Source organism: Myotis davidii, unplaced genomic scaffold (assembly GCF_000327345.1).
Source record: "Myotis davidii unplaced genomic scaffold, ASM32734v1 scaffold69, whole genome shotgun sequence".
NCBI lineage: Eukaryota > Metazoa > Chordata > Mammalia > Chiroptera > Vespertilionidae > Myotis > Myotis davidii.
The window spans coordinates 769727-784094 of NW_006300363.1; the positions used below are offsets into that span (position 1 = coordinate 769727).

The following is a 14368-nucleotide window of genomic DNA, read 5'->3' on the forward strand; positions in this document are numbered from 1 at the left end:
AGACTCAAGATGACTGCACTGGCGCTGTGGAAGTGTGAGGGTGTGTGCCCTCAGAGTGGTCTGAGTGTGAGAGAGTGTGTGTGAGTGTATAAATGCGACTGCGTGTGATCGTGGATGTATTTGTGTGAGAGGTAAAAGTGGTGTGAGAATACGTGTGGGTTTGAGTGTATGAGTGTGTGTGTGTGTGTGTGTGTGTGTGTGTGTGTGAAGTCTTCAGTTAAACTGGGGACTTTCTTATACCAGACGGAGGCGGCAATTCCTGGAACCCACTGTAGGCAAAGGCATTACACCCCTATGATTCTGACGGCCCCCCACACCCCTATGCTGGGTTAGGGCCCATTGAAGGCTGGCTTGGACTTCTGTATTGTCCCTTTGTAGCACTTATTATAACTGTAGTTCATCATTTGTGTGAATAATTGCTGAGGGGCTGCCTCCTCCTGAGACCTGCTGGGGATGTCGGAGGCAGGGGTCCCTGTCGTATGCACCACCGGCTCCCCAGGGCTGAGCACAATGCCGGCCACAGGAAGTAGCTGCTAAATTTGTTGACTGAGGTCCACATGTAACAACAGCTAGGGTGAGGACGGCCATCCCTTTCCTTGTCCTCCTCCCGCCCACTTCCTACTTCTCTCTTTCTCTTCCCTGCCTAGGCGGTATGCCCAGCATCTGCCCACCTGGTAGCCTGCTGAGCTAAGTTGCCAGATTTAGCAAATAAAATCCATTATGCCCAGTTAAACTTGAATTTCAGATAAACAGCAAATGATGTATGTCCCAATATTTTGATACTTATTGTATGCTTCTACTAAACACATATGGAATATATTTTTATGCAAAATGATATAGTCAAACTATTTGCTATTTATCTGAAATGCAAACTGAACGGGGCGTCCTAAAGTGTATTTGGCCACCATACTTCTGAGCTAAAAATGTGACTGGTCCTGTTGATGAGGCTGAATCTGATGGGGAGAAAGCCCAGTTGCTTCCTGTCTCTGCTCCAGTGAAGTCACCCTCGTTAATCACAAGAGAACTTGATGGGTGTCTGGCACCAAACCAGCACAGAGGAGAGTGCAAGGCCCGAACTGCTGGCCTCAGAGAATCGAGAGAGACCAGGCAAGATTGGCTGGAGAGCGGGTGGCCTGATCGAGAAGGGAACTGACCAAGATTGAGACCCAGCTCTGGGCCAGGCCTCTAGTTACACACACAGTTTTGGAAGGAACATGTTCCCTTGCTCAGTAACAGCGGCCCTCTGCTGAGAGAGCTTCACACTCCACCTTGTTAAGCCCTCACAAGAACTGACAGGTAGGAGGAGCATCTCCATTTCTCAGAAAGGAAGCGTGTGCAGAGAGAAATACTTTCCAAGACCTTCCTCAGAGCGAGGAAGTGGCAGGACTAGGATTAGATCCCAGAGGTGCCCGGCTGAAGCCTGGACTCCCTAAAACACTGCATTGTGGGTAGGGAAGGAGCACCGGGGAGGAGTCGGGAGTCCCATGTGCTAATCTCAGTGAGCTCTTGCTGAAGTTCAGTGTTATTTGTACATCAATTCATCCATCCATCCATCCATCCATCCACCCATCCATCACCCATCCACCTACCCATTTATTCATCCATCCATGCAACCACCCATTACCCACATACTTACCAGAGCATCCATCCACACATCTATCCATTATTACCCACCTACTGATCCATCCCTCCCTCCATTCATCCATGCACCTACCCACCTATCTACCCATCCACTCATCCACCCACCCACCCATTCATCTACCCATCACCCACCCACCCGTCCATCAGTGCATGCATGTATCTCCCCATCCCACTGTGTTAGGTTCTGGGGATGCTGTGGTGGTGGAACAGCTTATGAAGCGCTTCTCACACACCCTCGTAGCTCCCTGTGTGCTAGGCCACAAGCCCTTCTCAGTTCACTCTCACAATTGGCAGTTTGGCCAAGACCCAAAGTTAATTAGAAACTGGAGACTCTCCCAGCATGGGCCTTATGTTATTTTTATTCCATCCAGCCGGGAATGAACAACGTGCTGGACTATGGCCTGGACCGAGTGACCAATCCGAATGAAGTTCAGGTAAACCAGGTAGGTCTCTGCTGCATACTTTGTACGGGCAGGGACTAAGTCAGGGTCTTAGTCTGGGAAGATGTCCATGTGTCTATTGTCTAGCTGTGTCTGTTGGGGCAGTGATATCTCCCCTTTGAGAGTGCCTAAGAGAGGAGGACTCTGGGCTCTGTGACATCAGTGTTGGGGGCAGGGAGGCCATGGCAAGAGCCCTGCATAAAGAAAGACAAGAGATCTAGAGTGCAGGTTGGAGCCAATGGGATCCAGACGGCTGGCTTACAGATATTTCTGAATCACTTCTTCCTTTGAAAATCTGATGAAAGTTATGAAAGCATTCTGCCTAAAGACTCCCAGACAGACATTTTGCATACAATTTCAGCCAGTTCCCGGACTCCCTGGAGATTATAGGCCCCAGGCTTAAAACTCCTGAATCAACTTTGGGTTTAAACCCTCATCCTGGACAGGACCTGGAATGTCACACGTTTTTTTTTTTGTTGTTGTTTTTTGCATCTCAATAGGGTGGGATCTTTGCAAAGATTCTCCTAAGCTTTTGTTTCAAAAGGACTCTTTTCCCAATACATCTGTTATTTATGATGGATGGCCAATTTCCAATGATGGTTTCTTATTTAAAGAAATGCAGTTCACAAGCTGTTGAAACAGTGAGCGCTCTGGGCAGGGTTTCTCAACCATGGCACTACTGTTTTGAGCTGTCCTGTGCAGTGTAGGATGGTTAGCATACCCTGGCCTCTACCCACTGGATGCCATGAGCATTGTGCCTTTCCCTGCCCACCTCCCAGGCCTGACCATCATGGATGTTTCCAGACATTGTCCCATGCACCCTGGGGGACAAAATTATCGAGGATGAGAACCACTGATCCCAGTAAACCAGCCTAAACCCCAGTGCAACTAGTTTGAGATGGTTTCTTTGATTTCTGTCTAACGTTGTCTTTGGGCAGCAAGGGGTCAGTGACCTCTTTAGCCTAGTGTGTCATCTCTAAGCTTTGGCATTGCCTTAAGGCCTGAGTGGGAGCCAGGAGGGAGAAGAAAGTCAATGGGGAAAGAAAAAGAAGCAGGAACAAGGAGGTCACGAGGCAGCTGTGACATGTACACTTTTGCCCGCTGGGACCCAGAACTCACAATGGCCACGGGGACCTCCAACCAGTGCCTTAGGCAGACGCACAGGGATGGAGTCCATCTGGAGAGAGATTCCGTGTCCCCAGAGGGTATCACTGGGTTGGGTGGGGTGGCTAAGTCCCTTGTCCACAACTCAAAGTGACCCTTCCTTTGATACACGTATGGCACTGTCAGCCTTCAGCGGCCTTTTCCACGTTCCCCTCGTCAGATGACAGATAATTGCTGAGGCCTTGTCGTTTGGTTGCCACGGAAACAGAATCATCAAGGCAAATACTGAACCTGGCTGGAAGATGTGCTTTTTGTGTTTTTATTTTTTACGGGTAGCTGGCAGCTCCGGAAACCTTGTGGTGGAGGTGGGGAGGGCAGAGGTGGAAAGCACAGCGCCCTGGTCAGGCTCGGAGGAGAGGGCGCCCTCCGCTTTCAAAGCCCATTTCTTGTCAGATGCTGGCATTTCCGGCCGCCTGGGTCAGAGTGTGCGGGGCAAAGGGCTTGTCTGCCTGCTGATGTTTGACACCGGGCTGCTTTTACTTTTGTTTACCATCGCCTTCTCTGTCTCTCTGTCTCTCTCTCTTGCACCAGCTCCCTTTCTCCTGTCTGCACTCTGGCCTTTGTGGAGAATTAAGAAGAATTAAGAATTCTCACGTAGGCGGGAGCCCTCCTGCCTGTCCCCTCAGCCAGCCCCAGCGGGTGCCCGGGTGCCCGGTCAGCTGTTAGGGAAATAGAGGCTGCTGCTGGGTTTTATCTGCAACATTTCCCCAGTTTGACTCAGTAATAACCCTGTTTTCCGGGGTTTACCTGCCCTGAGGGAGGGGGTGGTGGGAGTGTGGAGTGTCTCCCAGCATAGCTAGCTGCCTGCCTCCCATCTCCTCTCTTCTGCTTTGCATTCACCGCGTCAGTTCTGAATTTCCTGGTTCCTGACTTTCGATTCCCTGCTCTCAAAGCTGGCCTACCCTGATTCCTCAGGCCTCTCCCATCTTCTGTTTTGCTCTGTGCTGGCCCACCCCTCACCTCTTGTTTTTGCAGATCCCTGCCTGGCTGCCTGATCCCAGGGTCCTGGCTTGTCCCTGTTCTGGGCTCCTGCACTTCTGGGCACAGTGGCCTGATGGCCTCGCAGGTCAGGGCCCTGACCCCTGCTGCCCTGGGATTATTGTCTGCAGCCCTCATCCCGCATCCGGCGCTCAAGGCCAAGGAGTGGGCCGCGGAGCTGTGTACATAAGCTCTGGCCCTGTCCCTATTTGGGCAAATCTGCAAGCGGAAAATAATAAGTGAGAATCCCAAGAATGCAGGGCATTTGGAGATTCCTTAGACAGCGTATCTCCCTGTGCAGAGTGTGTCGCCCGGAGGAGAAATAGAGAAATGACTCCCATTCAGGAGGCCGACTCCAGGAAGGCAGGGGATCTGTGCGTGAATTCCAGAGTCAAAAAATGTTATTATTTTATCAGGAGTTGATTTATCTCGAATTGCTTACAAGTATGTGTGTGTGTGTGTGTTTTTTAATAACTTCACTTTATTTAAAATGAATGTTTCTTATGGCCTTTGGCTAAGTAATAATTTTGATAGGTTTATGAGGTTTGGCAAATAAAAATGCAGGATGGCCAGTTACTTTTGAATTCCAGGTAAACAACAAATAACTTTTGTAGTGAGTACCAAATATTGCAGGGCGTCCTGTATTTTATCTTGTAAGTAGGGCCAAAGCCATGCCACGCGTGTTCTCAGCAGCAGCCTGGGAGCGCTCAGTCACTGGCCACAGTCGCCTGTCTATTGTCTCACTTAATCCCTTCTTTTTCTATCTCCTTTTACCAAGGAGAAAACAGAGGCTTTGAAATGCTGAAAAACGCATCCAAGTCAGGTAGCCAATAAACCACAGAACCAGGATTTGGGCCTTGGTTTGAACCTCACATCCACAGTCTTTTTTCCACCCGCCTTCCCATCAGATTTTCTCTTGGTCTTTTAGAGGCATCCAGAATGTTCACCCCCATACACCCTCACACCCCTAGAAGGACAGAGATGCCCTGTGTCAATCTAGAGCAGTGGTTCTCAACCTTCTGGCCCTTTAAATACAGTTCCTCATGTTGTGACCCAACCATAAAATTATTTTCGTTGCTACTTCATAACTGTCATGTTGTTACTGTTATGAATCGTCATGTAAATATCTGATAGGCAGGATGGTCTTAGGCGACCCTGTGAAAGGGTCGTTCGACCGCCAAAGGGGTTGCGACCCACAGGTTGAGAATCGCTGATCTAGAGGATGCGAGCCTATGGACAGCTGTCTTTAAAGCTAGAAATAAATGCTAAAATCCATGTGGCCACTCCAGGGGGAGGCGGGGAAACCCCAGATGCAGCTGTATCTTATTATTAGAGAGCTCGCTGCAGTCTGATTCCCAGAAAGTAGCTAGTCATTCCGGGAATCCGAAACCCAACAGCGAACCACACCACCGAGGCAGGGCTAAAAGGGTAATAAAAGCCAACGAAGCGCATTAACCTATGGAGCATGTTGAACCCTGAAGGCTGAGATAATGGCCCCAGGAACAAGCATTTGAGGCCAAAGTCAGACAGTGCTACGTAGAGTAGACATGCCCGAAAGGACAGACCCCGTGGAGCCTGGAGAACAGCAGGCAGACTTGTCTGTGATCGTCCACGCAGGAGCCCTGTGGCCGCAGCACGGTGGCCGACAGGAAGTTTGATCTTGGGTCCCAGGCACTTTGAAGGAGGGTGTTTAGGATGCTGGCTGCTGAGCACAGGCCTTTACCATCGTTACTATCTCCCCTGCTCCCAGCTCTACTGAGATATTGACATGGAACCTAGGTAAGTTGAAGTGATGATTAGAGACATGTCCATATTGAAAAACATGACCACAATAAGGTTAGTGAACACCTACCTCTACCCCCTCACATAATTACAATTTTGTGTGTGTGTGTTGATAGCATTTAAGAGCTACTCTCTCAGCAGCTTCCAGGCCTGTACTGCAGTATCGCTAATTACAGTCACCATGTTGTGCACCGGGTGCCCCGATCTTAATCTCAGCGCTGGGAGTTTGTTTTACCTCCACGAGCATGAATTAAAGAGTGTTTCCTGTGTTTGTGTTCCATCTCGGTGTTGGGGCTCCAGCTCTCTCTTTAGTTTTAATTTTACTTGAAATGGCTGGACAGAGTCATTCTATTTGGCATCGTCCTCAGCGTCAGGGCGAGGAGGAGACCGGAGTGAGGAGCAGACTGTTTTCTGTTTCTCATGGATCCCTCCTCAGCTTCGCAAAAGGCAGAGCTGGGTTCGAATCTTGGCTCGGCCACTTACTGACCAGGAGTTGTGGACGAAGTGGCCCATAACCTGTTCCTGTCTCAGAGCTGAATATCGGAATGATAAAACCTCGCTCCCTTACACAGGTGTCAGGGCTCCAGGAGGTGCAAACGGCTTTGCACTAGTTGCTAGGTGGTGGTGGTTATGCACCAGTCCAGCTTCCCCTTTGAGCAGCGGGCAGAGGCCAGTCCGTACTATTTTGAATCCATTTCAGCAGACTCGCACAGAAGAGTCTGATTACATTAGGTTTGCATGCAAATCTGCCGTGGCCCCAGGGTCCTTTCCTCCCTGAAGTGTGTGTCTTCTAAAACAGGGCCTAATGTGGAGACAGACTGGGAACAATAATCAGTGTGGTTGCCAAGATATTTGGATCAACTTTTTAAGTGGAGAAATGTTCTCTTAAGCTTAGAATACATCTCCATTTTCATTTCAGGCCTCAGCACTTGGCAGCCGTCATATATTTAATATCGATTGAGCATCTACTCTGCACCAGATATCACACCAGGGAAGACTGGCAGGGTCGTCCTGCGTCTAATGGTGCCTAGTGGGTGATATGTATATTAGAGAGTCACACAGGGACATGCATCATGAATTGTGATAAAGGCTCTGAAGGGGAAGTCAGGGTGTGTGGAGGCCCCAACAAGGGACCTACCTGAGCTTCACCTTCCTGAGATACCTCTCCCCACTTCCCCACCTGGGGAAAGGGTTTCCTGTGAAAAGCAAGCACATAAAAGCAATCTGATGAAGCAAAATCAAAACCGGCGAGGATTGGAAAGGAGAGACGTGTACATGCCGTCCTAGATCGGAACCTCCTGGCCCATAAGCCGTTGTCAGGGGGCTCATGGGCCAGTGGTTATGTTATTATTAACTGGCTGAGGAAAACAGTATCCTCCTTGGCCTTTTAACATACACACACACACACACACACACACACACACACATATATATATATATTATTGATTTCAGAGAGGAAGGGAGAGGGAGAGAGAGATAGAAACATCCATGATGAGAGAGAATGATTGGCTGCCTTCTGCACGTCCCACACTGGGGATTGAGCCCACAACCCAGGTATGTGCCCTGACCAGGAATTGAACCCTGTTCTTCTGGTTCATAGGTTAACGCCCTCACTGGCAGGGCCCCAGTGTGATCCCTGTCCCCCACTGTGGCATTGGTGAAGCTGTTATGAATGCATCAGGAACTAGCCTCACCATTCATTCAGCTCCCTCTGTCCTGCGAGAGGAGAAACAGATGCTTAAACCAGTTCCCCATTCCATTTCAGGTGGTTGGGGAGGCCCGACAGTAGATGGAGACCAATCCCAAACTCAGTCTTTCCTGCATCTTGGCTTTAGGGTCAAGAGCAGGATCAAGTCCCAGTGGTAAATCCTACTCTTCCCTTCACCAAGTCTCTTAGTTGATCCAGTTCTCCAGTAGTTGCCTAGCATAGGGTGGAGGTGGTGGTGAGGGGGAAATTCTGTCTTCTAAGAGAAGATGGACAGTTTTCTCATGGGGAGTGTGTTTTTATTTTCCAAATGGGCCTTTGAACTGTGAGGATTTCATGGCATCTGTTTAATGGCTCTGGCTTCTTTGTTTTACAGAAACAAACAATCACTGCTGTCAAAAAAGAGGTAATTCGCCTCCCAGTTCCAGGGACGTTTGATTTTAAATCCTCCAACACATTACACATACTTGGGTTTGAGGCTCTGCACTCGGCAATGAAATGAAAGCCACGTGTAACGTTCAGAGGACTGTTTACAAATGAATGGACAGCACAGAATGGCAAAGCATCTTCTGTGAGATCTGAATGGGGCTGATGCGGGACTCGGGTTCGGAGACACTGTCCGAAGGCACCTATCAAATGCTGTAGGGCCTGCATCCCCACCCTGGCCCCACGATTACAGGGCTATTCAGAATTTGCCCAGGGTGGCACATTGCCTATTTTGACATATTTTGTAACAGGGGCCAAGACAGAGCCCTGGTAATAGTTGGCCATTGAAGTTAGAGCCGCTTGGTTAATTATCTGGCCCCATAGCTTGGCTTAATGCTTCTTAGAACTCCCCCCACCCCCAACACACACCCCAGTTGATGCCTCTTCCAAGACCAACACGTGATGGGTGAAGGAGGCTCCTAATTTGAAGTTTGGGATCACCCATCTACTGTGGGCCTGAACCCTGTTGGTACTGAGGGGTCTGGCTTGAGGGGTGGAATGGGATGCCGTGATGGGTATAGGGCATCTAGTTCTGGAGGTCCTCTATGAGTATCAGTGTAGTGACACCCAAGGGTGGGGCAGTTGGACATCTTCTAACGACCGTGTCTCTTCCAGATCATGTATTACCAGCAGGCCTTAATGAGGTCCACGGTGAAGTCTTCGGTGTCCCTTGGAGGGTATGTTCCTACTTTGTTGGTCTTGCTGAGGTTTGAACAGCAGATAGGCAAGAAGAGAACTTTTGCTTTAAGGCAAACTGGAGAGGTCATAGACTGACTGAAGATCCTAATGAACTCTGCGGGACAAGAGCGCTCTCTGGGGGTTAAGTTACTGGTGGTCTGCTCAGTGCAAGTGTCCAGGTCTTGGGTTCGGCAAAATCAGGGTGGGTGAGGTTCTGTACAAGCCTGTCATCTCTTTTGTGGGTGGGAAGGTGGGGAGAGTTCATGGACTGGACCCTACAGGGATCCATGATAGCCTGTGTTCCTAGCATCACCCTTTCAAACTAACGAGGGAACGGTGGGCTGTGTTCACGGAGTCAATGTACTATTAAGTGTCCATGGTTACCCTCTGATCTAAAATCCAATCAGGACACATTGGAAATTTAGGTTTGGTTTGTTGAACGTTCAGGCTACCCTGACCCAGTCCCTCGTAGGACATTATCTGAGACACACAAAGGGTTTCGTGTCAAGATACAATGTCATGAGCCTGCATTTTTTATTAAATCTGTTACAGAGAAATTAAAAAGGGGCTGGGTTGAGAGACAGCACCTCATTTCACAAGCAGAATGGGGACAGATTTTCGTCAAATGCCTGCTAATCCGGGTGCTGTTAGAGCGTTTCCCCGAGAAGACAGTCATAAGTAGGCAACCAAATCGATAAGAAAAGGGGGCCAGGCTGGCCAGGCACCCCGAGCATGGACTTAGACTCCTGGGGGTTAAACTCCTGGAAATCTTTTCCATTTGCTTTGCAGGATCGTCAAATACAGTGAGCAGTTTTCGTCCAATGACGCCATCATGTCAGGCTGCCTCCCTAGCAATCCTTGGATAACAGATGACACCCAGTTCTGGGATTTAAATGCCAAATTGTATGTATTGGATATGTTGGTTTTTTACAACGAAGCTTTTTGACTTGTTCACATGCCATACCATTCATCCACCCATTTGAAGTGTACAATTCAATCTTTTCTTTCACTCTATTCATGGAGTTGTACAGCCATCACCGCAAACAATTTTAAACCACTTTCATCACCCAAAACAGAAGCCCCACTCTCATACCCTTTGGCTATTTCCTCTCCCCACCCCCAACCAATATTCCTCCAGCTCCCGGCAACCACTAAGCAGCTTCCTGTCTCTGTGGCTTTGCTGATTCTGGACACTTCCAATAAGCGGGACCCTATTCCCTGTGGTCTTTTGTGATTAGCTTTTTCACTTGGCATCCTGCACATATTAGTCCTCAGCCCCTTTCTACGGCTGAGTAATACTCCCTCTAAGGCTAGACCACATTTTGGTTTTCCATTCATCAGCTGACGGACATTCGGGTTGCCTCTGCCTTTTCGCTATTGTGAGTAATGCTGTTGTGATCATCCCTGTCCAGATTTTTGTGTGAACATGTTTTCGTGTCTCGTGGGTGGATACCTAGGAGTGGAGCTGCTGGGTCAAATGGTAACTGCGATGAACAACATATTGTTTTTGAAAAGAAGACAATTATCTTTATGGCTTTGCGTCTTGGGTGTCTAATTAGTGTCAGGCTAAGTTCCTGGAGGGCAGGGCCCTAGCGCTGCCCTGGTGATTATGCTGCCCACTCCTTAGCTCTGCCTGTGCCTTTCATTTTTAAACTTTATTTATTATTTAAAAAATATTTTTATTGATTTCAGAGAGGAAGGGAGAGGGGGAGAGAGAGATAGAAACATTGATGAGAGCGAATCATGGATTGGCTGCCTCCTACACCCCCCCGCACTGGGGATTGAGCCCACAACCCGGACATGTGCCTTGACCAGGAATCAAACAGTGACCTCCTGGTTCATAGGTCAACGCTCAACCACTGAGCCACACCAGCCGGGCTGGCTGTGCATTTTGCATGGTTGTGTTGCTGCTCACTGTGCCTGCATAATCTGGTTGTTTGGAAGAGGGGCAGAGGCAGTAATGCAGGGGAGAGGGGAAGCCAGCAGAGGAAGATGACAAGGGCGTAAGTGTCTAGTCAGAGGGGAAGGCGGAGGTGGAGGAGCGGGGAGGAGGGGCTGCTAGGAGTATAAGACCAAGCTTACGCCAATGCCAAGGCCATCACACCTGCATGGGGAGGACACGGGTAGCCCGGATGCAGCTGGGTAAGCAGGCACAGCTGGAGAGCCTTTCACCTGGCCCAGGTAGCCTGCCCTGGGCAGCTGATGGTTAAGGGGGGCACTCATCTGAGTTTGGGGTGTCAGTTGCAGAGCAGAAGACTCTAGAATCACCTCCTGGGGGAGTCTTCCCTTCACTGGGGCCTCTGGTCATTAGGATGGTTTTCTGGAGTCTGTGCCTGTCTCCCAGCTATCAGACAGGAGAGACGGCCTGCATCTCCTTGTGGACAAGGATGGGTGGCATTCAGCTCTCCAGGGAGGAGAGGGCAAGGTTGCCCAGCCAGGAAAAGCGTTGTCCTGAGAGGGAAGGGAAGGAGACCTTTCAAAATACCGAGCGGAATGGGACCTGCATCTTAGAGGGAGCCCGGGAGAGGTGTGGAGATGGCACCGGGGTCCACTGGGGGCGTGTGGCCTGAGGCAGGAGGAGCATGGTAAAGGGCCAGCTGTGGGTGGGTGACAGCCATCGAGGGGGTGGCAGTGGCCATGGCACCCATTGCAGTGCTGTTCGGGAATCCCCCCGGCCCGGCGTGCAGCCTGGCCTTCTGCGGGCCGGTCTCCACAGGCCCTGGCGCGGGCCTTCCTGTTCTTTCGCCCGAAGGCTAAGAGCTGTGGCGGTCCTTCTCCCCGTTGGGCTGCCAGCTCCTGCCAGGAGGCCCAGGGGCCCTGTCTGAGGATGCATTTCCCTAACAAGTGATTGCTTGGGTTGTACATTTGTGCAGAAATGAGGGTGGGGGGGACCACGTGGAGCTCCGGGCCGGGGGACGGATGGAGGGAGCTAAAGCCCTCACCCCAGTCCAGGCCGCCGCCTGGCACAGCCCCCTCCCACGGAGTGTCCGGGGCATTTATAACGTGTCCTCCCTGCAGGGTGGAAATCCCAACCAAGATGCGCGTGGAACGGTGGGCCATCAACTTCAGTGAATTGATTCGAGACCCCAAGGGGCGCCAGAGCTTCCAGTACTTTCTCAAGAAAGAATTCAGTGGTGGGTCTTTGATTAAAAAAAAAAAAGATTTAACGTTTAGAAGCACTCCTGTCGAGTCTAGCACAGGGTTCCCAAGGGGCCTCATGGTTGTGTGTGTGTGGGGGGTCATTTACTCACATGAATGTTATTCACATTTTCAAGCTCCCCCTCTCTGCTGGCCGCCCCATTCCTTACCCTGATCCTGGGGTCACCAGCTCCCGTGGGCCTGTCGCTCCGTGCAGCTCCTGGGGAAGGCGGACGAGGAGGGAGGCCGACAGTAAGCTTTCCCTTGTTGTTTCCCAGCCTGGTGTCCTTCAGCTCAGCGCTTCTCGGCCCTGGCGGCACATTCGAGTCACCTGGGGATAGTTTAGACGGCTCGCCTGGGTCCCACCCAGAGGTTCCTTTGTAATTGATTTGGGGTGGAGTTTCCCAAGGTTTGAAAACTCCCCAGGTGATTCTAATATGTGGCTGCAATGGATAGCCGCTCTCCAGCGCTGCTTCCATCAGGGGCTCAGGAGGGTGCGGATTTTAATGGCACGGGTGGGGCCACATTCTAGATCGATCCCATCTCTGGATGTCTCACAAGGTAGACACTTGCAACTTCTTAAATATATAGCACCGAGAAACCTCTGGGGAGTCATAGGTCAGGTCAGGACCGATTTCACCAGGCGGAGCATTCCATTGGCTCCCACACTTATACTGAAACATTTACTTTTATAAAAATATTTTTATTGATTTTTTTTAGGGGGGGAAGAGAGAGAGAGAGAGAGAGAGAGAGAGAGAGAGAGAGAGAGAGAGAGGAGAGTGAAACATTGATCCAATGCCTCCTACATGCCCCCTACTGGGGATTCGCCTGTGGATGTGCCCTGACCAGGAATCGAACCAGCAACCTTTCTCATGGGAGGATGCCCAGCCAACTGAGCCACGCCGCCAGAGCTGAAATATTTATTTTGATGGGGTTCATTTCCTTCCTTACAAAGTCCCCAGCTCTGGGGAACACCACATTATAGCCTCAACATTCAGCAGCTTATTCCCAAGGCCCACCTGTCTGTAACCTCGAGGGACATGCCATTAGCCTGTTTGATGCAACACATTACATTATCATATGGAGTCTTGAAAATCCTCTCTCTGATCCAGCCTGATTGCCATGATATAAGAAAACCCACTGTAGATGGATGGGAAAGGGGAGTGCTTTCAGCACCGACAGAAGCAACTGTCCAGTGAGTGGATAGGGTGCCATCTAGTGGCAAAGTCACAAACCACACCCCGAGTCTCCCCTACCCACGCATTACTTAGTAACAAAATCCGTGGAAAAGATTTCCCTGCATTATCAAAATAGCACTATTGGTGATCTCCTCAAGGCATTCCTCAAAAATGAATCATCAGTTTTTCTCATTTAATTGAAAAGTCATAAAATTGAGATCTAATTCACATACCATATAACTCACATGCCATAGTCCACATAGCCTTTTAAAGAGTACAAGTCAGTGGTTTTAGTTTATTCACAAAGTTGTGCACCCATCACCACTGTATAATTCTAGAACACTTCCACCACCTCTAAGAGAAACCCCATTAGAAATGTCCTGTTCTTCTCCCTTCCTCCGCTCCGCACGTCCTCCCTGCCCCCAGCCCTAGGCAACCACTAACCTGCTTTCTATCTATCGTCTTGGATTTGCCTATTTTGGACGTTTCATATCAGCGGAATCATTAAGCATGCGTCCTTTTGTCTTCTTTCACTGAGCACAGTGTGTTCAAGGTTCACCCACGTTGTAGCACATTTCAGTGCCTCATTCCTTTTCACGAATGAATAATATTTCATTGCGTGGATTTACCACATTTTATAGATGGACTCTATTACGTAGCAATGCATGTTTACAGCCCAGTCATGTGTGGCCTTGTTCAAGCATATTTGCTACCACTAACTTCCAGGGCAGAGAACACGGCAGCCTCTGGGGGCTGGCGTGAGCTGAGCTTGTGTCCTTGGGGACAGAACAGTGATCACAGCAGACACGCACAGCTGTGAGCATGGCGGCACCCATCAGGCTCCTGTCAAAGACACGTGTGCAGCAGCCATAGGCTAACGAGGTCCCGGGCCCTGGGGCCGGCGTGGCTGCCTGTTGTTTTGTCCAGCCCCACAGGCGCCCGGGCTTGTGCGGAAGGAAGATGCTCACCGCCGGGAGCCGAATCTATCCTGGCTGACCCGTTTCTTCTCCCCGCTGGTTTCCTGTCTGGCTTTTGTCTCCCTGTGCAGGAGAGAATCTGGGATTCTGGGAAGCCTGCGAAGATCTGAAGTACGGAGATCAGTCCAAGGTGAAGGAGAAAGCGGAGGAGATTTACAAGTGAGGATTAGCCACCTTGAGGAGAGCCCCCCCCCCCCCCCA

The 14368-nt window shown here is 50.1% G+C and overlaps 1 protein-coding gene across 2 annotated transcripts in view; it reads left to right on the forward strand.

Annotated features, from left to right (window-relative positions):
* RGS9 (regulator of G-protein signaling 9) overlaps positions 1–14368 on the forward strand; it is a 49014-nt gene that overhangs the window by 22953 nt on the left and 11693 nt on the right. The window contains exons 9-14 of one of the 2 annotated variants that reach the window (XM_006776667.2): positions 2013–2084; positions 8087–8116; positions 8812–8873; positions 9664–9777; positions 11893–12008; positions 14239–14326. In XM_006776667.2, the coding sequence (XP_006776730.1) occupies positions 2013–2084; positions 8087–8116; positions 8812–8873; positions 9664–9777; positions 11893–12008; positions 14239–14326 (482 nt within the window). The remainder of the gene's footprint in view (positions 1–2012; positions 2085–8086; positions 8117–8811; positions 8874–9663; positions 9778–11892; positions 12009–14238; positions 14327–14368) is intronic. The other variant, XM_006776668.2, reaches the window with a different exon arrangement.